The sequence below is a fragment of the Aphelocoma coerulescens genome, chromosome 20 (genome assembly GCF_041296385.1).
Source record: "Aphelocoma coerulescens isolate FSJ_1873_10779 chromosome 20, UR_Acoe_1.0, whole genome shotgun sequence".
NCBI lineage: Eukaryota > Metazoa > Chordata > Aves > Passeriformes > Corvidae > Aphelocoma > Aphelocoma coerulescens.
The window spans coordinates 7,088,756-7,114,143 of NC_091033.1; the positions used below are offsets into that span (position 1 = coordinate 7,088,756).

General features: G+C 54.4%; 1 protein-coding gene and 1 long non-coding RNA gene across 3 annotated transcripts; one reads left to right on the forward strand and one right to left on the reverse strand.

Moving 5' to 3' along the window:
• Window positions 1–9,851, forward strand: LOC138120944 (uncharacterized). 2 transcript variants are annotated; one of them, XR_011156002.1, is made up of 2 exons: window positions 1–639; window positions 2,790–9,851. It is a non-coding gene; the product is annotated as an uncharacterized lncRNA (long non-coding RNA). The 2 variants fall into 2 exon arrangements; XR_011156003.1 differs by having other exon boundaries at window positions 3,863–9,851.
• A 5,969-nt stretch (window positions 9,852–15,820) lies between these two features.
• On the reverse strand, window positions 15,821–19,583 carry R3HDML (R3H domain containing like). The gene is made up of 5 exons (XM_069034396.1): window positions 19,323–19,583; window positions 17,884–18,002; window positions 17,235–17,367; window positions 16,057–16,172; window positions 15,821–15,953 (listed from the first exon to the last, which is right to left on the reverse strand). The coding sequence occupies exons 1-5, from the start codon at window positions 19,581–19,583 to the stop codon at window positions 15,821–15,823; spliced, it is 762 nt and encodes a 253-aa protein (XP_068890497.1).
• Between the last annotated feature and the right edge of the window lie 5,805 nt (window positions 19,584–25,388).

Here is a 25,388-nt window from a genome sequence, read left to right on the forward strand (position 1 = left end):
CAGTGCCCAGAGCCAGCAGGACCAGCCTCAGCTTTCATCACCAATGCCATCGCTGGCTCTGGCAGCCCTGACTCCACATCTCTCCTCCTGTGTCACTCGCAGCTCCAAGGCCACTGTCGAGCTGGAATATTTCACATGGCTCTTTTTTTTTCCACATGCACGTGAAGCAGAGATGGGCTCAGGACTGAAACCTCTGCAGAGCAGCAAAGCCCTGAACATGATCAGGGCCCTGCTCATCCCATCACCATTTCACAAGCGAGCTGTGGGGAAGCAGGAAGCCCGGTTACAAGACAAAGAACAAAAGTCCCAGGGGAACGTCACCAGCATAGTCATCTCCACACATGCAAAGGTCCCTTCTGCCTTTTTTTTTTTTTCCCCTTTGAAATTTCAAATTCCAGTTTGTGGACAAAGTCCTGCCTATCTGAGAATATAGATCTCCGACCACTGACCAAACTCCACTTCAAGCAGCCCCGAGGACTGCTCTTCCCCTTGCCCATGGATGTGTCTGCTCAGTCCTTGGATCTCCCAGGATCATGCCAAAAATTTTGCACTGGAGCACAGCACTGGTACTTGCACAAAGCGGATTTTGCACTTAATGTCAGCAGCTTCCTTTCTGGGAAGAACCTCGGGAATAACCAGGTAGGAGCCTTATCACCTGCAATTCATTTGGCCAGCCATTGCAGATAGAAAATGAGAAGGAGAAACAAGGGCTTCCATTGTGCTTGTACCAGCAGTTTTGGCTCATCATTTAAATAAGGGAAGGGGAAAAAAAAAACTGCTTCAGAGGGGATGAAAAACAAGAGGGAACATGAGCTTGTGGAGGCAGAGCCACTCCGTATGGTTAACTGATAACTCCAATTTGCCTCTTCCCTCTCTTCTGATTCTTCCAATTAAGCTCAACTTATTCTCATGCTAATCATTTCTTGACCTGTTTATTCTGCATTAAAAAATTAACAGAGAGCAGTTTACTGCATGACTTGCTCACACAGAACTGCTACAGATTAGCTGGCATGCTTTAAGTCCCTACACAAGACTTTTGGGTCTGCACAGCTCGAGGATGAGCTTTTTTTCCTGTTTTTAAAGAACAGCTTTTTCTAAAGTCAATATAAACCCCCCTCCTTTCATGCCTTGAGTATATTTGCTCGGTGACTATTTCCAAACGGGAAAGATAAAGCCAAGGGCTTGTGTTTTGTCAGACTTTTTGTAAACAGGGGTATTTAGGCCATACTGTCAAACCCTCCTGCCCTCTACCTCAGCGTGCCATGACTGCAGAGCAGAGTTGTCAGTGTGTTAATAAGCAGCTCCAAGGAATTTGTTGGGGCTGGGGGGCTGCAGGTCAGTGCAGCTGCACAAGCCCCCAGCTCAGGGGCAGATCTTTGCCTCTGCTCTGGGCAGTCATATGACAGACACACAGATGGGGGTCTGCTCCTGTGTCCCTCTCCAGAACGTCCCCAGAAGCTGTGAGAAGCCTCCAGGAAAACGAATCATTCAGCAGAGGTTGTTTAGGGTCTGTTTGGCCCTTGCCAGCAGCACACAGCACATCTCTGCCCCACAAAAACACTTTGTGGAGGTGAACCAGAGTGATCCACCAGCTCCATCCAGGGAGGTGGATCAGCAAGATCCAGCAACGAGAGGCAGGAGACCACAGCCATGTGCTGGACCTTACCTGGGGAAGATGCAATCAATTTTATCATCCTGCTCAACAGCAATCACTCTTGGTGATTTACTTTCCCCAGGGCTGAAGCGCCTGTCACTGGGGTTGGGGCAGATTTGCTGTTTGGAGCTGGGGGTGATGCCCAGGACAGGCAATCCCTGAGCAGACCCCAGGTACACTGTCACTGATGAGCATGTGACATGTGGGGGTACCCCAGGCTCCCCAGCACAGCTCAGGGTGACAGAGGCAGCTTTATTGCAACCTTATGCTGTTTCTTACCAAAGTTGTCAAAAAGTAATCAAACCAAGCAATATTGTCCTGGTCCCCAGACCACAAAATCCCCCTATGGAGAATCAAGGCAGTTTTTGGGCATGGGGAAGAGTTACTTTAAAGAAGGTATAACACTCTGCCTAAACTCCTCTCCAAAAGCAACACGTGCATTTCAGCCGACGCTGGGATGATGTTTGGCCTGGAGGCAATTATTGGGGCTAAAATAAGTAGCTGCTCTGCAAAAGTGGTAGGGAAAGAACTGCAGACATGGGGACAGGCAGACCATTTCAGCATATACTACTCTGCTGATAACACTGTGCTTGCCTTTCATCCCAGGACCAGAGAGGGGTTTATTATCCTGCCTAACAAGGGTTCTGAACTCTTGAGGAAGTAATTATTATTTCTCTCGGGAGCTGTTATTGTGCAAGGACAGTAAATGTGAGCTGTTCCCAGAAGGGTGGCTGTTCTTGAAAATGCCAGGGCATTTGCTGATGTCTATTTGCCATCACTCTGCCTGCACTGCAGCCCTCAAAAGCAGCATCTGGCTCTGGGGCCTGCAGTTTGGCAGTTGTGACTCTGGAAATCTGTCTGCTCTGTTTTCATGTAAAATCATGCAATGAGCCTGAGACCAAGAGAGGAAGGGGGATAGATTCATCTTCACCCATTAAACCACAGGCTGCAACTTGGCCCAAGCTACAGCTCCCACCACTGATCCCACTTGCCCCCTTAAAACCCTACACCATGAACACTGCACTCCATCCAAACCCCAACCCAGCAGAGACCCAGACACTTTCCTGATAAACATTCTCCTGCCTACTTGGGAGGAAGTCCAGAAAAGCTCTGACTTTGCCATGTGCTGTTCCAGGTTCACTGACTACACTGGCAGAAGCTTGGCTGAAATCCAGTGGTTTAAGCCCCATGTAAATGGGGGCGCAGGAGCCCCAGGGAAGCAGCAGCACTGGAGAGAGGGTTTGCTGCCAGCAACAAACACTTATTGCTCTCCATGCCTCACCAGCTCACACATTTAGTGTGGCAGGGATCTCAGCAGCCCACTCTGGACCTGAGGAGAACTTGTTTAGTAGGTGGATATGATTGCTTTGGGCCTGAAGTAATCCTGAAGCTTCCCAAGAAAAGGATCCCTACTGAGCTCACAGTCTGGCAGGCAAGGGAATCTCTCCCTTCGGCCCTGCCAGCTGTTTGCAGGGCTTTTATGTTTCATTGACTTTATACATTCATTATACACACATGAAACAGCCCCTGAATCGTTCCAGCTGTGGAGCAATAGGTGAAGGAAAAGAACAGCCAAAATCAACAGTGGTTACACATCAAGTTTTACCTTTTTTTTTTTTTTTTTTTAATATGTTTTGCAAAGGTAGGTGCATCAGCAAGCCACGCCTGGAAGTGATCTCCAGTGGCTGCTGGGGCTCTCAGGATCAGCCTTCCCTCCAAATTAAGGCAAAAGACTGCAATGCTGTTGGGGTGGAGGGAGAGCTGCAACAGGGCAGGAGTGTCAGGGGACAGTCTGAGCCCATGGCCCTGGAGGAGGGCAAGTCAAGGGTACCTCAAGGGCAAAAAGCATCTTCCTGGACCCAATAGCCCCAGCTGCCCTCCTCCTGCCCCAGGCTGGCTGGCAAAGTCAGGCCCAGCTGGGGAACTGAAGCTGGGGGAACATCTCAGGACAGGGCCATGTATGCCTGACAGGAGGCAGCACAAGGAAGGAGGGAGGCTGCTGCAGGTGGGAACACTGGCAGGTCTGAATTGGGAAAGGTAGGCTGGGCATGGGGAAAAAGAAAACACAAAGGGGTGGTAAGTTAAAATTTGAGAGATTCTGGTTTCTGTAGACAAAAGGAAACAAGTTAGTGCAAAATGCTTTTTCTCTGCTGGAGTGTGCAGAGTGCCTGAACAGCCTGTCTTGTCCCCAATGTCCTCAATCACCAGAGCACTGCAAGGGGTGAGTGAGAACCAGACAACACTCGGGAGCTCCGTGTCCACAGCAGTTGCACGCCCACCACACACCCTCCTGTGTGACACAACCCTCCCCTCCACTGCCAGAGAAACGAAAAACACAGCAGAAAGCAAGGTATGGGAACATGGGAGCCTTCTATATGCAAGGTTTGTTGCATGGGGGACAGCAAGGGCAGGGGATCACATGTCCCTACAGTTCCAGAAACACATGGCTAGGACACTGCAGGCCCAAATGCCTGGCTCCCAGCTAAAAAACATGGCAAACTGCTAATCAGCCCAGGAGTATTCAGCCTAGGTCTCCAACACTGGATAACACTGTTGTTTGTCCCTTTACATTCCTGCAAGTCCCAGTGCCATTGGCCTGTTGTATCATAAAGAAATTAAAATATATTATGACCATAAACGACATCATTTGAGGAAATGAACCACTTCTAGTAAACGTATCATGGGACGCTGAAGCCATGAACTTTCCTAAATCAATTGCCAGCTGATAAAGAGCGCAGGTATTGCTGGGAGCAGCCCCCAGCATGTGACTCCCCACTGGCATGGGGAGCTCGTCCTGTGGGATGGTGACTGGGGGTGCAAGTTACCCCAGGAGGCATGAACCCCACTGCCAGCACAAGCCCTGCTTGGGAGGAGTTGCTCAAGCAAGAGGAGCACCACAATTTTTGCTGAGTCCCGGAGTGGAATGGAGGCTGTTGGGGTGTTGGGGATGAGGCTCTGTGAGGCACAGGGGTCCAGGGCTCAGGAAGCACCAAACATGTCCAAGTGCCTCAGGGTGCTGGCAGTGGTCTGCAGGAACTTGGACATGTTTGGTGCGTCATAAGCCCACCCAGCCTCCTGGCCTCCACACCGAACTCCCCATGGGGGCCAAGGGGCTGAGCACAGAGCTGGCTGGAGGGGGCCACAGAGGGGAACCCTAAAAAGCTTTCTGGTAAGGACTCCGTGCAACCAATAAAGTTTGCACTGGAAGTGTTTTTCTCTTAGTTGCTTCTAAGCTTTCATTATGAGGGCTGGGAAGTCCTGCTGCAGATCTGGCTCAGGAGCAGAGGCTGTGCTGCAAGTGGCAGGATCTGTCCCAAGGCCTGCTGAGGCTGCAGCCCGGGGCAGTAATGCCAGGCACTGGGAACTGGGCTGAGAATGACTGAATCATTTCCCAAACAGCACAGGCAATCACCAGGGTGTCCATGGGATGCCAGCCTGACTCTGCCACCTCTTCCCCCAGGAGTCACAGCACCCACCATGCCACCGTGCCCTCTCTTGAGCCCCAGAACCAGCCTGGGGACATGAGCCATCACCACCCACAAACCTGGCATGTTCACCCTGCACAGAGCAAAACAGAAACCAGAGATATGAGGGTCCCATCAGATGGGGTCCAGCTATGCCAGTAGGAACGAGCATATTTTGGCAGCTCCAAATCCACACTGGAGACTCTGTCAATGCCCATCGTTCATGTGAACTCTGCAGCGCTGGTTATGCAGCTGCTTCTCTCCGTGCTGGGAGTGCTGGGGGAGCAGGGGGGTACCTGGTGTTTCCTGGAACAGGTCGTATCTGCTGCCATTCATCTTCCCGGGGCACTCAGCTCCGTGGGCAGAGCTAGGGAAGTCTCTTCCCTGGATGGGGCTGTGCAGCCGGTGAGCCCCCCGCGGGCAGCGGGGCACGAGCCATGCCCAGGAGCTGGTTGTGGCTCAGAGGCAGGGACAGGCTAATCCCTTAATGCTGGTCACAATGAGATTTGATGGGGAGCAGGAGTTTGTGCCGCAGGTTTTAAAGGGTTCTGGCCACTACCCGGAGCAAAATTATAAGGTGGCTCTGGGTCTGTGCCCCGCTGCCAGTGCGTGCAGCAATGCCTGCTGCTTTCTGGGCCACCTTTCTGAGGTCTCTCACCCTGGTCTCTGGCCTGCCACTGGGTTTCTTTAGGGCAGGGAGTACCTGATCAAACGTGCAGCTCTGGAGGTTGATCCAGAAAATGTGCCTGGGTGTGTCTAACAACAGGAGTGGGGCTGGCTCCTCAGGGAGCGGCTGACTGCTTTTGCTTTAAAGTGTTTCTGTATAAATAGCCAGAACACCATATCCTTGAGCAACAACCTTGGTCTCCCCTCCCAATTAACATCACAACACGCAGGATGGCTCGGTCCAGACGGGAGCACGGAGGCTGCTGAGCACCCAGTTTTCTCCTCTGCCCGAAGTGTGTCCTGGCATGTGTGGCCCTGTTTCTAATGGAGGAGGAAAATTGGGTGAGGGAACACAGTGCCACTTCACTGGGGTTTCACAGGCACTGAGTGACTGAATTGTTGGAAGGAAGACCTGGGCACCTCTGAATGCAGCCTTGGGCTGCATGGCCATGGCCCAACTGGGGCCAGGTCTCATCGGCCTCTGTGTCCAGAAGAACCAAGCCAGGGACAAACCCATCCGAAACACCCATTTTCCTGCATTTTCCTTCCTCCTTGGATGGCTTTCTTCCTTCCAGGCCCACGTCTGCTTTTGCTGCACCAAGGAGAAGAGAGCTCAATCCTGCCCTCAAGACGTCAGACCCCAAGCATCACCTCAAAGGCACAAGTCTAATGGAGCAAAAGCATTCCTAAACCATTCCTGTCCCGTCTCCACAAGCTTCTGCTTCCACTCAGGGCTGCCTGAGGTACATTTGAGTTAATTTGGAGTATCCACAGTCAGAAACTTCCAGAATGCTCCTGGTGAGTCAGGAATGGGGAGTGACCAGCAGCTCTGTCCCTCAGCTCCGTGCCCAGGGACAGGGTGTGCTGGCAATGGGGGCTGATGCCCAACATTCCCATGTGGAGCAGGGAGCAGCATCAAGGGCAGGGCTGGGACTGAACTGTGCATAACCCCATGACACCTCCCTGCACCCCTGTGTTGCCACACAGGTTTTAGTGGCTGTAACAGGGAAACACACCCAAGTCAACAGACATTTCTCCCAGACGATGGCAGTCTCCAGGCACACACCCATGGATGAGCCACAGGCAGCACCCGGCTCTGCTTCTAGCACCTCGGTCCCACCACCATTTAGTCCCAGACTCTAGGCAGGGGAGTAGCCAGGGCTGTGGATCTGAAGCCTGGCTGTTTGTCCCCTTGCCCCTCCTGCCTCCTTATTCCACTCTTCAGTTCCTGTTGCTGCCTTTACCCTGACGACACAAGACCCTGCATGAGCTGGTTCTCTCAGGTGTCCATCAGTGCTTTGTCCACTCTTCCCTGCTGGGCCACCTCCACCTGAGCACACCTGTCCCTGGCACAGGACCTGCTTAAGCTTCAGTGACTGCAGGTGAGAGGCCACTCAGCTGGATGGGGACCTGCAGCACGGGCAGAGCCTTTTTCCATGGAGCAGTTGTGACTTCACACCTTCTGCTGAGCCCCCTGGTGCTGCCCTGTCCATTAACCTGACACTATACCCAGCCTCACCACCTTGGGTGGTGTTAGCACCAGTGAATCCTCTTCCCGTGCTGAACTGCTGCTTTTCACCAGGGTGGTGGGGTGGATGCTGCCATCCCAGCTGCTCGGTGGGATACAGACATTGTCCAGCTGGCTGGGAGCCAGGGCAGGCTGGAATGCTGCAGAGGAGCAGCAGCAGCCTCTTATCATGGGGTATCAAGGCTTTGGGGACTGTGGGACAAAATGATCAGCATCCCTTGGGAGCAGAGGGGGAGAGAAGTGGCTGAGTGGGGCAGGAGGAGCCAGGCTCTGCCTCCATGAAGGGCACTGGGCCATAAACCCGGCCCGGTGGCTGTTGTTTGTGTGTTGGCAAACATGTTGAGTGGGCTCGACTATTGATTCTGACCATATAAACCGGTGTTGTGGCACTTGTTCAGGTTTGTGCAGGTTTTACAGCTCTTGTTCTGAGAAGTGCCCATGTATTTGGCTTTGCTCCTTCCTTCAGGTCTATCTGTTGACACTGGCTCTCCTAACCAGAGCGTTGGGCCATGCCAGGAAGCTGAGTGTGCGTCTCTCCTTGTGTTTCCCGCTTTCCCAGGGGTTATCACCTATAAAATCTCACACACACCCATGGCTGGGACAGGTTTCTGGTGCAGAGGCAGGTGAAAGGTGCCTGCTGGTCCCCACCACTGATTGGTGGGCTTGGGTTCCCTGTGCTCAGTGACAGGAGATGAGCCACCCACCCTGACAGATGGATAGGCAAAGCTGCAGGGAAAGTGCTGCCCTGGGAAGTCTGGGATGGGGTGAGCAAAGTCTGAGGTCTGCAGGGCTGTGATGAAAATCAGGCTGTCAAACCAACTTGGATGTCCAGAGAAGGAGAAGACGCTCCCAGAGCATCGTCACAGAGGAGATGGGCTGGGCATGGTCACCTACAATGAAGGCACATACTGTCACCCATTCCCTGCCTCCAGTCCTCTTCCCAACGGGAGCTGCCAGTACCACTTGTGCCCTCAGGGACACCTTGGTGCTGGAGGCTCAGAGGGCTTGAGCTCACAGTGATGGTCCCCATCTGCCCCTCAGCACCAGAGCTCTGTTACTGAGGGGATGCAACTGGAATCCCTCTGGTGCCTGCAGGATTTTGGGACAGAAGGTCTGGTCCAGCCTCACAGAGCCAGGATCTGTTTGCTCCTTGACTGCTGGTGCATTTCCACAGCCACTTGCTCTGCATGGAGCTGCTCCTCCCACACCTTTGGTGCAGCATCCTGAGCCTACCTTTATTTTTTGAGACATGTATTTCCTGAAGGGATTTGCTGAGTAATCTCTGTTGATGCTCAGGCTGAAGCTTGGACAGCCAGCTGTTCCTGGGCGTAATTGCTTCTGGGACCCAGCTTTGCTCAGAGGCCCTGGTGCCTCTGCCCAGGACAGGAGAGCAGAGCCCTCAGCCCCAGGTTCACCATACAACCGATAACTTGAAATTTTCCTTCCGTGAAAATTCTGCAACATTTGCCATTTCCACATACATTTCTGCCAGGAGCCTTGTTTGCTCGAATATTTGAGGAAAGCAAACAGAGAAGGAGCCTGAACACAAACAGTCATGGATGTTTTTCTGCAGTCTTTGCCCTGTTCTAACCCCAAGCCTGCCAGCAGAGATACTTGCAGCCATCCCCTGATGTACCCCTTGGCTCTGCCCTGTGTGCTGCCCTGTCCCCCACTGCTGGCCCTGGTCCTGCTACAAATACTGCTGTATATAAAAGAAACTCACACAGCCCTCACTGTCTGTGGGACCACCATCCCTCACCACCCCTTTGCACTCATGCTAAGTAAACATTTTTTAATGCCATTTAAGAAATGTCAGCAGATGACTAACAGAGTATGACTCGCAGACCTACACCTGCCCTGCCGAGCTCAGAACATTTCTCAGACACTCCTCCAGCCTTCCTGAGCCTTTTGCAGCTCAACTTCCGGAGCTGGAGCTCGTTTCCTGATGACAGCAGCCCTCTGGGCTCACTCCCCCTATAAAAATGCCATTGTGTTTCAAGCAAAGCCAAAGTTGAGGGTGTGATGCTGGCCCCATAAATGGAATGAGGTGGGAGAAGTCACAGTCCTGTGGGTAAGTGCAGACACCTGGTGACACTGAGCAGCATCCCCAGCTCTTCCCCAAGGAAACCTTCACCAAGCACCAGCAAACAGATCTCGGGCTCAGGCTAAGGTGCTAACACATAGATTGTCCCTTCTGCCTCCCAGCAAATACCTGTGCTTATTCCTGGCTGCACCAATACCCTGCTCGGGCACTGGAAAGTGCTGACCTTGCCAGCACCGGTGTTACAGCCACCCCAACAGCCAACAGGGATGGCCAGAGTGGGGACAAGGAAGGGGACTGTGCCAGGTGTCCTAACACCCATCAGTCCCTGATGGCTGCCAGGGCATGGACACAGAGAACAAGGAGTAAACAGGGGAATTAAAGAGCAGCTGACATGAGCAGCCAAGGAGGAAAAGCTCAGTTCAGGTCATATCTAGAGGATACCTGTAAAAAATCTGATGCATTTGTCAGTGATAATTAAAAATACTCAGAAAATCAGCCTCCTCTTGTGTTTCTCAGTTGAAAGTATTCCCTGCATCTGAGCAGAGCTCCTGAGCAGCAATGACGTCTCGCATTTTTCAGCTGTTTTCCAAAGCTGCTTTACTGATCAGGGCCAGCCCTGATCATGCGCTGCTCCCTGCTGTAACCACCCTGGGGATCCCTGGCTCTGAGAAGACCCAAAATATGAAGGAGTGGTGCTGCCTGCATTGGGATTGAGGCCAATTGCCCAAATTGTGCCCACGTCTGATCAGGAGTATAAAGGTGGATCAAGGGGCTCGTCTCCTCCTCACTGCCCAGGAGGAGATGGTCACCTTGCCCCCTCTCCATCCTCTACCTCCTCACACACCCATTTCAGCTTCCTGCAGGGATTTAGCACCAGTGGAGCCTTTTCCAGCTCACAGCCTGTCCTCAGCAGGTGCTGGTGAGGATTTTGGATTCATCTCCAACTCCACTTCTCTCCAGAGTGGCAGCATCACTCCCTTCTCCCCCCTGGGACTCACACAGGGTGCTGGGGACAGGCCACCTTTGTCACTGCCTGTCAGGGCATCCTCCAAGTCCTTTACACAAGGCACAGGACTGATGAGAGGGAAATAAGTGCTCCCAAGGTATGGTTTAGGGGAAATGCTGGTGACAGTCTGGGGCAGGGATGGATGGGGAGGGTTGCAGTGGGGGGATGCCCCACTCTCTGCTCTTACTGATGCCACCAGTGCCAAGAGAGGGCCAGACCTGCTTGCTGTCCCGAGGCTGAGTGCCGGTGACAAGCTTCCCCATTAGAATATATCCCTGGCTTCAGATAGATGCTGAAATCCTGAAGCTCCTAAGACAGATGGGGAGAAGGGAAAATCAGAAAAATCTTTTCATCTATCAAAAGAAACTGAAAATAACTCTGTGACCCCCTCCAAGGCTGAAGGCTCCTCTGCAGGACTCTGGTGTGCCTCTGTCAGCCATGCCAGCTCCATGGCCTGTCCTGCTGAGGGCTGGGAGCTGCTGGCTGTAAGGGCATCCCTGTGGGCATGGCTGGAGCTCAGAACCGCCACTGCTGTGTGAGCTACCCCATTGCTTTGCCAGGGAATAAACTTCCCAATGGCCCTGGGAAGGGTTTGGCCACCACTTTGCCACCTGCAGGATGGTGCATCCCAGCTGCTGTGCCCACTCTGCTGCTCAGCCCCAACCCAGCCCCACAGAGCTGCCAGGCAAGCCTGCACTGCCCAGTCCCCCATCCCACCAGCCCTTCCTCACCTCTATTTGGATAACTTTTTCACCCGTTTTATTTATGAGGACTCCCCTCCTTCTGCCAACACTCTGAGTTTCCTCTCGCTTTAGTCTGGGAGGCCCATCTCGCTTTTTTATTCTTATTATTTCTCCCTCCCCCTTGCCTGGCCCCAGGCTTGCAGCGGGTGCTGGCCAGAGCCTGCTTTTGTTCGGCCACGGGAGCAGATGGGGAGAGCGGCTGCAGGTGGGCTGGGCAGCAATTCCTCCCCATCCACCCGACAGCACCCAGCTCTGCCTGCACTTGCCCAAGCTCAGCACTTGGCTCAGTTACTGACTCTCAGACTGAAAAATTCAAAAAGATAATCAATAAAAAAATTAAATTAATAAAATATTTTTTAAAGAATCGGGAGAAAATTGCTGTCAGAAATGTTTGCCTGCCTGTGCTAAGGTTGCTAATGTGCCTGGGCTGGCAAGAGGCTGCTCACATTAGAGCCAGCTGCAAGTGGCCAGAATAACTTCATCCTAAGTGATTAAAGAGCATGTTCAGCTCCATGTGTTGCATCTGTCAGGCAAAGCCAGTTGCTCACTGCAGAAATGAGGCTGGCTTTGCACCCTGGGGCAAAGCTGGATGCGGGCACAGCCAGACCCAGCCACCGCCGTGTCTCCCAGGCTGATGGGAACATCTCTTGAGCCTCCCCTTCTCCTGCAGATGAGGTGCAAGTCAGTCCCTGTGAGCTGGGTGGGTCAGGAGCCATCTCCCACCAGCATCACGGGCTTCAGCCTGGAGGTCTCTCAGCACTGGCTACTCCTGGGCCAATTCTCGTTCCAGGATCCAACCCTCTGAACATCTCAGAGGCATCGAGCCTTTGTTCCACTCGCTCACATGTGTCCTTCCCCATGTGGCTCCTTGCACGTTGTCCAAGCAGCACCAGCTGGACACGAAAACACAACCTGCACTAAACAGACCAAAACCTGGACAGTTTTCTGGGCATTTTCCTGCTGCTGGCTCCTTCAGCTCAGAGGCAGGGGTGAACAGAGCTCCTCCAGAGCACAAATGAGCAACCTGATGAAAGCAGGCTAAAACTCAGCATTCCATAACTGCTTGATTACAGCTGCCTGCTCCAGCCCAGCCCAGGGACACTACTGCAGATCCTATATAATTCCTACACATTTCCATTGCCATAGGCCATAGACCCACCGAAATGCTGATAAAGCCCCGTGTTTGGCCATGGCTCACCATGGGGTGATGTGACCCAAAATAAAGTGATCTGCAGAGTACTGGAGTGCTGAGCCAAGGAGGCACAAGGCAGCATGGATGCCATGACAGCGGTAGGTTAGGGCTGGAGCTGACATCCGTGGGAGGCTGCAGGCCTGGATCAAGGGAAGCAACCAGCCAAAGAGAGGCCATGAGCAAAGTGTGATGACATGGCCTGGGAGTCCCACAAGCCCTCCTGGGATCTGGGTCTGCATGCATGATAGCTGGAAGGTGGGCTGGGCAGGGGCTGCACGCTAGTAAAAGAGAAGAGGAGCAGGATGTGAAATATAGAGAGAGGAAAGGCAAGGTAGTATGATGGAGGGCCCCATGCAGTGTGATGGAAAACCTGGGGAAGTGATGGAGAGCCCTTGAGAGTGATGGAGAGCCATGAGGATCTGATGGAGAGCCACAAGGAAGTGCTGGAGAGCCACGAGGATGTGATGGAGAACCTTGTGAGACCTCAGCTGCTGGCACCTCACTCCACACCTTGGCCATGCCCAGGGAACTGGGGTTCCCAGAACACACGGGCCCAAACCAGCTGTGTGGGGATGCTGCAACACAGGCACAGATGACCCATCCTGAGGAGAACAGTGGGCTGCTGTCAGCCCGGGCAGGGGCACCTGTCCCCTGGCACCCACGCGCATTTGTTGGCAGTTGGTACCTGGCACAGCCAAGGAGCACAACACGGGGCTGCTCCCGGCTGGTGCCCACTGTGCCATGCCAGGAGCACGGACACAGGCCTGGCGGGCATCTCACTGTGGCCCAATGCCCAGGAAGCATTGTGCCACCTGATGCTCTGCCCCGCAGAGGCTGGAGGCTGCCGTTTGTCCAGGCACTACACTCCCTGCTGGGAAACCTGCCCAGCCGTAACGCCGGCCCTCGGCGGGAGCTCGGCGCTGGCAGGCGCCCGCTGTGCCCACTCACGCAGCCCAGGTGTGCCACGGGCTACCTGCAGCCTGTGCATGAGGGCTGGCTCATGTCCTAGAGCAGCATGTCACCTCCTCTAAACTGCTGACACTTCTGCTGCGAGCCCAGCAGCAGCAGCCCCTCTGCCAGCACGTGGGGCTGCTCTGCTCCCTCGGGCACGTGCCTTCCTCTTTGGGTCAAGCAGAGCGAAAGAGAGAAAACACGCATACAGATGGATTTACATCATATCAAAATCAACCAGAACCCTTCTCCTGCCTCCATCTCCAGCCTTTGCAGATGCCTGAGCCAGTGGGGCAGCACGGCGGGGCTGGGCCGTGGGGCTGGGGGCTGCTGCCCGCTCCCAGCCCCGCTTCCCGCGAGCGACGCCGGGCCGGCAGCGCGGGCGATGGGAACGCTGTACTCACCATATGGAGCCTCCATCTTAGCGCTTAGCTGGGTGCTAACATTGACCATGTCTCGCCGGCTACTGCTATGGGGACTTGGGGCAAAAACCAGAGGAAGTAGAGGAATAAAAAAGAAATCTAAATAAATAAATAAAAATGTCTCTCACTAAGGAACTAGGTGAAGGCAGGAGGGAGCGCGGAGAGGCAGGGCGAGGAAACCTGCCTCTCCTGTTATCTTATTGATTCGCTTAATCAGGGCTAATGTGGGTGGAGATGTTAAATAGTAACCAAGCTCTTATGGAAACCAATCTGCAAGGTGCCGTTGCTGTAGCTATAGTAACTGCTGCCAAGCTAGAAACTCAAACACAGCTTTTACTGGACTCTTTTGGGGCTCCGGCTTCCAGATGGTGTCAAGGCCAGGGCAGCCGCCGGGCTGGGGTTCACCCGTGGCCACGGGGAGTCGGGGCAGCTGGATCCAACTCTGCAGTGCCCCAGGCGCTGCCGGGTTTTGTACCATCGCCCGCCCAAGATGGGAAAATCAGGTCTGAACCTGTATACAGAGAAGGGCAAACACAGCATGGGGGGCCAGGAGCCGTGGGACAAGTGTGGGGACTGGCAAGGGCAGAGCAGAGCCTGGCTGAGGCACAAGGGGCAAAATGCCCCAGCCATGAGTCAGGGCTTGTCTGCCTGGTGCCAAACCAGAGGGGTGGCTTGGTGATGGGGAGCTGCGGGGATGCTGTGGTGGGATGCAGGGTGATACCCTGAGCACAGGACCAGGCACAGGCTGCTTGCAGCTCCTCTCTGTCTCTCTCTGCTCCCCAAATTGGGGGTACTCACAAGGTGCCACAGCCACTTGTGGACTTCTGGACTCCCTCTGGGACTGCAGCACCCAGGACCTCGTGGTGGCAGATCTGCAGATGGGCTCCCCAACCTCCCCATGAGGCTGTGGCAGCCCCTGTGCCACTGGGGGCTCCATTACAGGAGCAGTCTGGGCTGCCAGGGGCTGTGCTCTGGCCAGCAGGGCCATGTTCAAGAGCTGTTGCTGAGAGGACACCAAATACGTGGGGAATCCTGAGCTGGAGCTGAAAAAGTGATTGTCCATCAGCACAGAGCCTTCCATATCTCCATATCTCCACATCTCAGGAAGAGGCCAGGCTGGAGGAAGCACAAGAGGGGTCTTGGCCAGTCTCAGATCCCCCCAACACCTCAGCTATTGAAACCCTGCAGCCCTGAGGGGGAAAAATTAGGGATATCTGCTCCTCCGAATGGAAAAGCAGATCCCAAGGGAGCATGCAGGGGGGAGAGTGCTGCTGGATGCAGAGGGCTGCAGCACAGGAATCCACAGCTGGATGCTCAAATCCAAGGCCTTGGAATTCAGGAACCTCTGAGTTTGCTGAGAGGTCCTAGAGAGGGAAGGATGTGGATAATGGGGTGCTCAGTGGCACTGGGGGTGAGGTAGAGCAGTGGGATTGTGTGGGACAGCCTGGGTAGGACAGGGAGTTTGTGGCTCTTCAGCGTCATCATCACCCCGTGCCCCAGCAGTGCTGGCTTCTCCCACACGATGGAGCAAAGCGCCCAGGCATCTCCTGTGCCCATAGCCCGTGGCCCCACCAAGGGATTCTGCACCACTTTGCTGCTTATTCCCACAACCAGAGCAAAGGCACTGGCTCGGTGTTACTCCGAGGCTCCAGACTGCGAGCGAGGGAGGACCAACACAAGCATGGGGGTCTCCAGGCTACTTTATTGGGGGGCTCAGAGCTGGGGGCCCCACTGTCAGAGGGGCTGCCGTGAAGCAGGAGCATGCTCGGGGCTTCCCACTTCTCCAGCTGCTCACCACGAGGGGAACATCTTGGTATTCACTTACACCAACCTCTGCCTTAGCACCGGGGGGGGCAGTGGGGAAAGCCCCCCAAGTCTGCAGAGCAGGGACCATGCCAGCCAGCCCCACGCCCTCTGTGCACCCCTAAACCATCCCTATTTCAGAAAATACAGACCTAAACTGTCCCTAGTTCCTCCAAAGTGAGAAGCAGCCAGACAACACTGCTGGAGAGGTGTGTTAGAAAAGCAGTTTCCTACGCGGCACTAGGGATGAAGCAGGTTGGACAGCCGGGCTGCCGGGGGGGTCAGTGTTATAAATAATTCTTGTTCACCCCATCTCCATTCCCGGGGCTCCTCCTGGGGCCGCAGCCCTAGAACCAGCTGACTTGGTTGGATTTGACTCCGGTGAAGCACATGTTGTTGGAGCAGCCTCCGCCGTAGGTGGGGGGGCAAGCTGAGCACGGCCGCCCCACCTTGTAGGGCGCTTCTCCCAGCCAGTTGCCCCTAAAAAGAGAGGAGTGCATCACCTCTGAGCATCATCAGCTCACTGCTGACACCGGTGTGGGGAGGGAGGATGGCACAGGGGAGCTCTCCCCCAGTCACTTACTTGATGGCATAGTTGCAGACGAGGAGGATGGCGTGACGCCACATGCTGCCCCACACCCGCACGTTGGCACAGGTGCCCAGGGCACAGCCCAGGCGGCTGGAGGTTGCCCACACCATCTGTGCCAGGACAGAGAACAGACACTGTTGGTGTCCATCCACCCAGACATCCCACAGCCGATAGCCCCAGTGCAGGGCTCTGTCCCACCAGGGAATCGCATCCCACCTGCCCCAATCTCTTTGGCTGGATGCTGTCACATCACAGGCAGTGCTTTGTTACCAGAGGGTGAGTTTTTGCTCTCCCTCTCCTGCCTGCAGCCTGCACTGCCCTGCAAGGGATTGCCTTGCCAAGCTCACATCCATGAGCAGCAGAGTCTCGGTCACTGCTCCAATTTACCCAAACTAGCTCCTAAACCTCACCCTGAATCATGGCCAGCAGCTTACCCTGCACTCGGGGATGTCAAGCAAAGACAAAAGCGCCTCCTAAAACCTCCACAGGTTGAATTCCTTCCATAAAAATTGTATATTGCCCTTCTGCATCCCTGAGCATCCCCATGGATGAGCCACATGGGGATGCAGATGCTCAGATAAAGGTGGGAGCCATGAAGAGGAGGTATTTAGGGGTGGGCACAGCTCTGCCACCAGGCAGAGAAACAAAGGAGTTTTCCACTTTGTGCTGGCCAGGCTGTCTGGGGATGTGCCAGGGGATGAAGGGGCCACATTCCCAGGGAGCTGGACACAGCTGGGTGCTATAAAGCTGTTCCGTCACAGAGAAGAGGATTCATGCTCAGCAAAAGTACAAAGCAGCTTTTTTTTTCTCTCTTTACCACCTTTAAGTTGCCAGAGGTGCAGTGAGGAGAAAAAGGCCAAAGGAGGGGGAAAAAGCTTTTAAAACAATGGAAACCTCCTTGTCAACTGGCCAGAAGGTCCCAGTTGCTCCTCAGTGCTTTGTGAGCCCCTGGGACCTTCCTGCAACAGCCCAAATGCTGGAAAGGCCCAGGGTGGGATGGCATCCCCTGCATACCTCCAGCAGACACACTGCCAGCTGCCAGGACTGCTGCCTGACTGGAAGCTGGCAGCTGCCAGGATTTGCTCCTGGATCCCAGTTGCTGCTGGGAGAAGGGCTGTGAGCTGCACAAGGAGCCTCTTTGCAGCTGGATCCCGGGGGTCTGCAGTGCTCACCTGCGTGTAGTGGCTGCAGACAGAGCCGCTGCATTTGGAGGGGCAGCGGGGGTTGCACTCGCGGGGGTGAGGGAAGGAGTAGTGCTGCTTCTCCTGGTGCCAGGATTTCACCATGTCCATGATGGAGCGGTACCTGCAACAGTGCTACAGGTAAGGTGGGTCTCCTCCACAGCAGAGGTCTTGGGTGAAGGAAAGGAAGGGATAGCGGAGGAGAGAGGAAGTGGAGGAGAGAAAAGCTTTGGAGCCAGGGCCCGTTGGGACCGAGCATTCCTGTGAAAAAGGGGGTAATGACATCCTTGTGCCAAGCCCACTTGTGCTCAAGGTCAGAAGACCAGAGGCACCTGAGCGCTCAGCCACATGGAGGAGATCCAGGATCCGTATCCCCCTGGTCTGTGTGCCTGGCAGAGAGTGGAGTAATAGCATACTCCCCAAATGAGCAGCAGGCACCTCTGCTTTCCTCTTCTGCAAGAGCTGGGCCCTCCTCCTCCACCCTCGGGGCCTTGATGTGCCTCTCAGCTCTACCTCACTCCCGTGCAATGCCAGCTCGAAGCCTCTCTTTTCCCTGACTGAGGGGCTGCTGCTGCTGCTCCTCCAGCATTGTGGGGTGTGGGTGTTTCCCAGGAGCTCACTCTGCCTGCAGAGCACTCACCTGCCCGACTGGATGGAGAGGTTCTGTCCCACATACTTCATCAGCTCGGGGGGGCCATGGTCCCACAGGCAGCGCGCAGCCCACGCCTCCGCTGCCCTGGCCAGCCGCTCATCCCACACCTGGCCAGGGGAAAGGAAAAGGGCAGGCAGGAGTTTTGGCTTCCCAGAGGTGGGAAGAGGAGAAACCTGCTCCCTTATGCTCAGGGGGCTTTCTGAGCGCCATGAGTGCCCCAAAAATATGACCCATGTATCAGGCTAGAAAACAACGAGGAGGAGGAAGCAAAGCAGCTTGTCCAGGAGCAATAGACCTCCCCAGCTGCCACCACAGCTCCTGGACACACAACATAGCAGAGCAGGGATGCCCTGCAGCACTGCAAGCCCTGTGTGTGATCCCCTCCAAGAATGAGCTCCTGAACAAGGTGGAGCTGAGCACAGGGGTGAAAGCCTGCAGCCCTGTGCTGCTGCTGCAGCTCACAGCTGTCCCAGCCCTCAGTGCAGCCCTGGCCACAGACTGACCGGTGAGCACAGCTGCTTCCTTCATGCATTATTTAAAGCTTCCTCACCCATCCTGAACGACTTTGGGGAGATGCCTGTGTGAGTTATTTTGGAAGGCAGGAATTTAGGCCAAGCAAGAAGCAGTGCAGGATGCTCCCAGGCATGTCTGAGCTGCTCTGGTACCCAGCAAGTTGGGTTGCTGTGTGCTTCTCCCAAACCACATCCAGGGACCACCCAGCTGCTCCCTTAGAGCTCTGGGCCTCTTCCTGGGAGCAGAGCAGCACGTGGCATCTCCCGCCCTGAGGGTCCTGCCCTGTTTTGGCTGGAAATCCCTCCTCTTGGAGGCCCTTTAGGGCTGGGTTAGGAGCTCCAGGCAGGGTGGACAGAATGTGGGGAAAGCTCTTCCCCCAGGGTGACCCTTGTGTGGAGGCGCCCAACCTGTCAAGGCTGCGCAGCTCCTCTTTGACTCACTCCTGCACATTTCTTCTCCTGGGAACTGGCACCACTTGCAACACTCAAAAGGGACCCTGGAGGTTGCAATGGGACCATCCCTCACAGATGCAGTTAGGGGAGAGGCTCCTGCCTAGGCTTTGGATTGAGACCTGAGCTTTTCATGCTTGTAGCCACCTCCCTTCCCCTAATGCTACCCTCTGCAGCTCAGCTGGATGGATCCTGCCATCCCACAGCCAGCAAGCTCCCAGATGTCCTGGACACAGGCCCACAGATCCTAAATCTGCCCTCATGGGGAAACAGCTCTGTGCTGGGACTCCACCCCTCCTGCACAGAGGTTTCATGGGTGTGCTGTGCCCCTGGGACATAAAACATCCCCCACAGCATGTGTTCAGCCAGGAATCAGGCCAGCACCCTGACATCCCTACTAGGCTGGGGCTCCAACATCACAGGTGAGCTGTGGACCCAAACCTGCCCTGCCAGAGCCCAACTCACCATATATTCCATATTGGCAGCAGGGGGGGACACCTGTGCCCGCACTTGGTTGTGGTAGTCCAGAATCACGCTCATGTCGTGGGGAGAGAGGTATCGCTTCCGCCGGCTCCGGGGGACCCCCTCGCCCCACAGCAGGCCCGCGGCCGTGCCCTCGGGCGGGGACAGCAGCTCGGTGGCGTTGGGCAGCAGGAAGGAGCTGGACAGCTGTGTCACCCAGCAGCCCAAGGCCGTGAGGTACAGGTGCAAGTGGAGCACAGCCATGCCAGCCCGCCCAGTGGGATCAGACAGCAGTTTTCTGCTCTGCACTGAGTTAAGCAAGGACAAGGGGGATTGCTGGTCTCAGCTGCTGGTGTGCAGATCTAGAAGAGAAAACAACGCAGGCACCACTCAGGATTGCAAACACCATGCAAGCACCACTTCCCAAAACAAGGTGGAAATAAATTTTCTTTTTTCCCTTTTCATAATAAATATTTAAAATTAATCTCCTTAATAACCTTATTTATAAGAGCAAATTCCTCAGGACTGTCAGGGAGATGCCTGGGGAATTGGTTTTCTTGCTTGTTTTAAAAAAAGATAAAATCGGTAGAAAATCTCCCCCATTTTTTCACTTACAGCACGTACCTGTGGCACAGGGGATATTTAGGAGCCTGCTGAGAGTCAGTGCAGCCGCCTGCCCTGTAACTTCCCAGGAGTTCGGTGTGTTGAATTAATCCCTAGCACAAACAGAAATCTCGCACAGATAAAGAAACGCACGGCAAGACTTAAAAGCATTGTTGAGAAATCCTAACGACTCTTTAAACTCGAGAAAAGAAAAAATAGCCACCGCAAAAGCAGAGTATTTTATTTTTTAAAAAAAGGAAAACGCTGGAATATCCCCTCATCCGGCAGCCGATGCACCTCCTAGCATCCCTGCCAGCCCTTCCCGGAGCAGCGGGAGGATGTTCCCGCGACTACGTACCGTGAGCACTGAGCCAGGAGCAGCGGAGCCCGGCGGCGGCAGCCGGTGGGATTGGGATTGACCTCCGGGAACAACCTGCTGGGGCAGATGCGGGAGGTTCGGCTCAGCCCCGGCGGGCAGCCCGCTGCGGCCGCTGACGCACAAGCTGCATCTTAACTCTTCCCCCGGGGAATGTCCTGAAGTTTGGAAGGAGCCCTGCCAGGAGATTTATAGGCTGGTGGATGCCTCCGCGCACACAGGCTCACGCAGGCACACGGAGCCCCGCACGGGGCCGGGGGGAGCGAGCAGATGCCTCGGCGCGCAGAGGGGCTGCTCCTCGCTGCTGGCTGGGGATTTGTTCAGGCTACCTGCAGGGAGAGATTCCCAAAGTCGTCTCTTTCCTGTTCATTCCCTAGCTGGGATCTCGCTGGAAGTAGTGGATAGAGAAGTGAATCCACATCGGTGAGGGGGGTTTGCCCCCCTAAGGGCAGCTGGCACTTGCCAGGAGCCCCAGGGTCACCTCACTTTGGTGCAAGCTGAGCAGATGGCAGAGATGTCCCTTTATGGGGGTGGCTGGGAGGGGATCTGGTGGCCACACATGTCCCTGGGCCAGCAGCTCTCCCTGTTATGGATGAAGCCACTTGCTGGGCTGGGCACTGCCACCTGTGTGTAACCCACAGACTGGGGCTTCTCACAGCCCACAGGGACTCTGCCCATGGCCCCACCACTGACCTGGGCTGGCAGTGCCCAACCAGGGTTATCTCAGGGGAAAACAGTGGGCTGTGCTCCCTCCACTGTGTCCATGTGTCTGTCCCCAGGGAGGGGAAATGGCTGTAGCATCTGAAAGCCATATCCTGCAGTATCAAGTGTGATTCCCTACAACATCCCACACAGTCACGATGCCAGGGGACAACTGAGTTATTGCAGGTCACAGAGACACCTGGCCATCTGCAGGGGCTGCTTGCAATGCCTGTCACATCTTCCTCCACTGTGCTCAGAGCCAGCACAGGTGGCCATGTGTGAACTGCAGCAGGGCTCACTGCTGTCATCCCCCCATGGTACAGTGCCCCAGGTAAGCAAGGCGCTGGTTCCCCTATGCCTCACCAGGTTTGGGTTCACCACAGATGGTTTTGGAGACAGGATTTTGCTCTTCAGTTGCATGAAGAGGAGCAGCAAGGACAAACTCCCACTCCTGAGCTGGCAAGGGGCACAGAGATGGAGTGCAGGGAGAAGGCAGTCCCACAGCAGCAGCAGGTCACTGCTGCCCATCCCCACAGCTTTGACTGGGACGAGAACTGAGGATCCCAGACCCATAATTCCTGTCTGTGCAGGGACTGACAGCATGTCCCAGAGCCTGGCTGGCTGCACCCAGCTGCCCCAGAGACCTGCTGTGCAGCAGAAGCTGACCAGGAGCTCAGGGAGGCGCAGACCTGAGCACGGAGCAGGAATAATGCCCAGGTGCTGAGCTGCTGTGCTGTATCGATACAGCCTCACCCTGCTGGGAGCCTCTGACAAAAGAGACCCCTTTGTATATTTTTCCTGGCATTCTCTCTCTCGTAAAGCAACTCAAGATGCTGTGGGCCCTGGGGAGCTGCTGAGACGTGCCAGAGGGGTATTTCCATCCATTCCCCACCCAGCAGGTGGGATGATGGTTGTGCCAGCAAGGAGACAGGGAAAATGCAGCTGAGGCATCTCTGGCCCCTCTGCCGCACTGCAGGACAGGATTCCTCAGTGCAGAGAGCAGCAGCTCTCCATGAACCAGCAGGGCTGGGTATCCTGTGGGGGGCTGTGCTGTGCTGTGGATGGCACTGGGCATGCCAAGGTGTCAGGGTGGCTCCCAGAGCCCTCTGACTTTCCAGGCTGCCTGTTGTAGGGGTCTAACCAGCTCAGCTTCACCTTCCAGCACCAGACCACCCCAAAACACCAGCCACCTCTCCACAGGTGCTGGGCAAAGTGCCATCCCCAGTTTGTCAGTCCTGCAGACACGTCTATTTCATGTTCATCTATGGAAACAGAAGTGTCAGCTCCAGGGGCCAGCGGCAGGACAGCGCTTCTCTCATTAGCGAGGCTGGTAAAGGCAGTTTCATTCCCAGCAGATTAAAAAGGCAGATGGGGACATGCAGCCGTGATCTCAACTGGGCAGACTGGGAGGTGCAGCTACTGCCAAGTGTACACTGAGGTAGGAAGGGCACTGGGGCTGTGCTGTGGGGAGGGTGGTTTTTAATGATCTATTATTTCACAAAAGACAGAGCCCTGAGCAGCAAATACTCATACAGAACTGTGAAATGCAAAGTTTTTAATTTGGGATTTTTTTAATTTTTTTTTTTTTTTAGTTTTTGTCTCCCTGGGGCTCGGGGAGAGTGAACCCACCACAGCTCCCTCTGCCACGCAGCAGCTGAGCCTCTGCGTGGAGGCAAGGCCAGGGTTTTGTCTTGGGTGCAGATTGAAAGCACTGCTTAATCAGCACTCTGCGAGACAATCCAAATTCCAGGAACTGGAAGGGGTTTGTGTCCCTGCCAGGCGTAATATCCTGCAGCCCAGACTGGCCCGGCTGCCAAAGCACACGGTATCTGCAGCGAGGACCTTGCTGGGAGCCAAGAAGCACACGCATTCAGCTGGATACAGCAGCAGCCGGCAAATTCCCATTTTAATGAGCATCAGGGGGAACAAAAAAGATAAATCACAGGGTTCAAGCACTGTTTTGGCAGAGACGCCCTCTGATGCCTTTATGACCAACAGACAGCAGCTTGCTCCAGAATAAGACATAATGGGACTTGCAGGATTTCTCTGTCATGTTTATTTCTCTCATCTGTTGGCTTTGGGCATCACTCATCACCCACAGTCCAAGGTGGCAGACGGTGACATGAGCCCATATAGGACCAAGCAGGGCTTTGTCCTTGTGCTGAGGGTCAGGATCTGCTGTGATCCCTGAGCGTTCTGAAGCCTGGAGCAGGTTGATGTGGATTTCTGTAGCAGGAGCCGTCTCTTTACTGGGGTAAAATAAAATGAAACCAAGGTCCTGTCTGAACAAAACTTTCCCCAAGCAATGCCCAAACACTGTTGCTCCAGTAAAATATTCCCCTCCAATCAACTGACAGAAAGGCTCATTTTCCATCTTGGCTGAAAGATGTTCCTTTCCCCCCATCCCACCCCAAAACACCAACAAGAGCTCAGCTACCTTGGTGCCCACCCTGAAAGGGAAGTGAGGCTTTTGATGGATTTTTTGCATTTTGGGAGCCCTGTAGAGGTCCAGCATATGCAGAGTTCCGTTCCTCCTAACACATCATGAAGGGAGATCTTCCATCTGACTTGGAGGTTGGAAGATCTGATCTCCACATCTTGTTACTTGAGTAAAGCCAGGCTGAGGTCCTGTACATTCTTTTGTGATCTCCAGGAGTGAAATACGCATTGAGGTGTAACACAACTGACATCAGTCCTGAAGTCTGAGGACCCCAAAGTCATCCTTCTTCCTGTTTAGGAACAGTTCCTTGTAGATGCTGAATCCCTTTCTGAGCTAAGCTGAATCTTAGAGGAAGAGCTACTGGAAAAGCCAAATTTCACACAGAAGAGGTGACCATCAACAGGGACAGGGTTTTCCTGGAGCCTTTCATACCATGCCCAGCACATGCCTCTGCTTCAGGTGCAATGTCCTCTCATAACCCACAATTTCTGCTTGTGTATTTGCTAAGGTGGAAAAAACCTTTCCCAATTTATATATATTTATATATAGTGATGGTGTAGGGAGCCAGCAGTCGAGAGTGTGGGCAGGAACCTGCACGTGTGGGTCTGACCACCCAGGCTGGGCTCAGCAGGGCAGCACAGAGCAGCCTTGCCCTCAGTCTGGCTCCTGACCCCTCTCCAAAAGTGACCTGGGCACTGCAATTAGCTCCTTTTAGTGGTGCAACTGGCCAGGACTCATGCTTTTGAGTCCTGAAGTAAAAAACACTTGTTTTGGGGTATTAACTAAGGTGTCCCTCAAGGCTGACATGATCCTTCATGAACTCCCTGGTGAAGAGGGGGGTGTCAGCCCCCCACCTCTCCCCACAACACGTGTGGCACTGTCAGAGCTGTGGTCCCACCATCAGCCTGCAATTGCCTGCAAGGAAACTCTGAAGGCCAATGGCTCCAGCCAGCACCAAGATATATTTGGAACCTTTGAAAGGTGAGAAATTTTTCCACCAGCTCTAGAAATAAACATCTCTGAAGTCAAGCTCTGCGGACAGTAGTTGCTCGCAAAGGTATTTTTTTACAGTAACTGGGCTAAGTTTAGAAATTCACTTAAATAACATGGAAGCTCCTCTCAGCACAATTTGGAAGATAGTTAATTTGCTGCTTGCTGACAAATTGTTGTTTAGCCTGATGCTGTGGGCGTGTGATGGTCTTGCTGCACACTGCCAAGGTGAGAAGAAACTCACAGCTCAGTGGGAAGAGGGACGCATCACACCACGAGTCAGCTGAGACTGAGGTAGACCCAAACCTTGGAGCTGAACATCAGCTGTGACCTCCTCACCAGCTGCAACCAGGGACCCCCTGCCCCACAGCAGTGCTGTGCCCATCGCCCCATCCCCACTGCACACCCCCTGCAGGTGCAGCCCACATCCAGCTGTGCCCACGGACACATGCCAGAACCAACAGCCCTGGAAACATGGTGCTGGTGGGGTTTTTACTGTGCTGCTGCCTGGTCTCTGCATGATTGTTTTCCAGGCTCAGTGGTGGGACACCCATTGCTCATACCCAGGAGTCCTGGTGGGAATTTCCCATCTCAGCAGCCTGCAGAAAATTCATCCTCTGGGGTGAGCTGAGATCATGTCTTTCCTCATCACCTGACACAGTAAGTGCTACCTGTGTAATGGCTGGGAGTGCTGTGGCTCCAGCAAAGGGCTGGATCAGCTGCTGGATGGGGGCTAGTGGATCCCAGCCCCAAAAGCCCAGACCCAGCAAAGTGAAGTAAGGACACCCTGGCAGCCTCACCGTGTAATTTTCTTGCTTGGATGGGGGTGTGCCACAGCTTGACTGCAGCCCCTGTGTATTCACTCTGTTCCCCTTTTTTTTGAAGACCAAAATTAAGATAGAAACTGAGCACCTGGCACGGGTTCACAGGCAGGTTTTTCGTGGCTGCACAGGGAGGT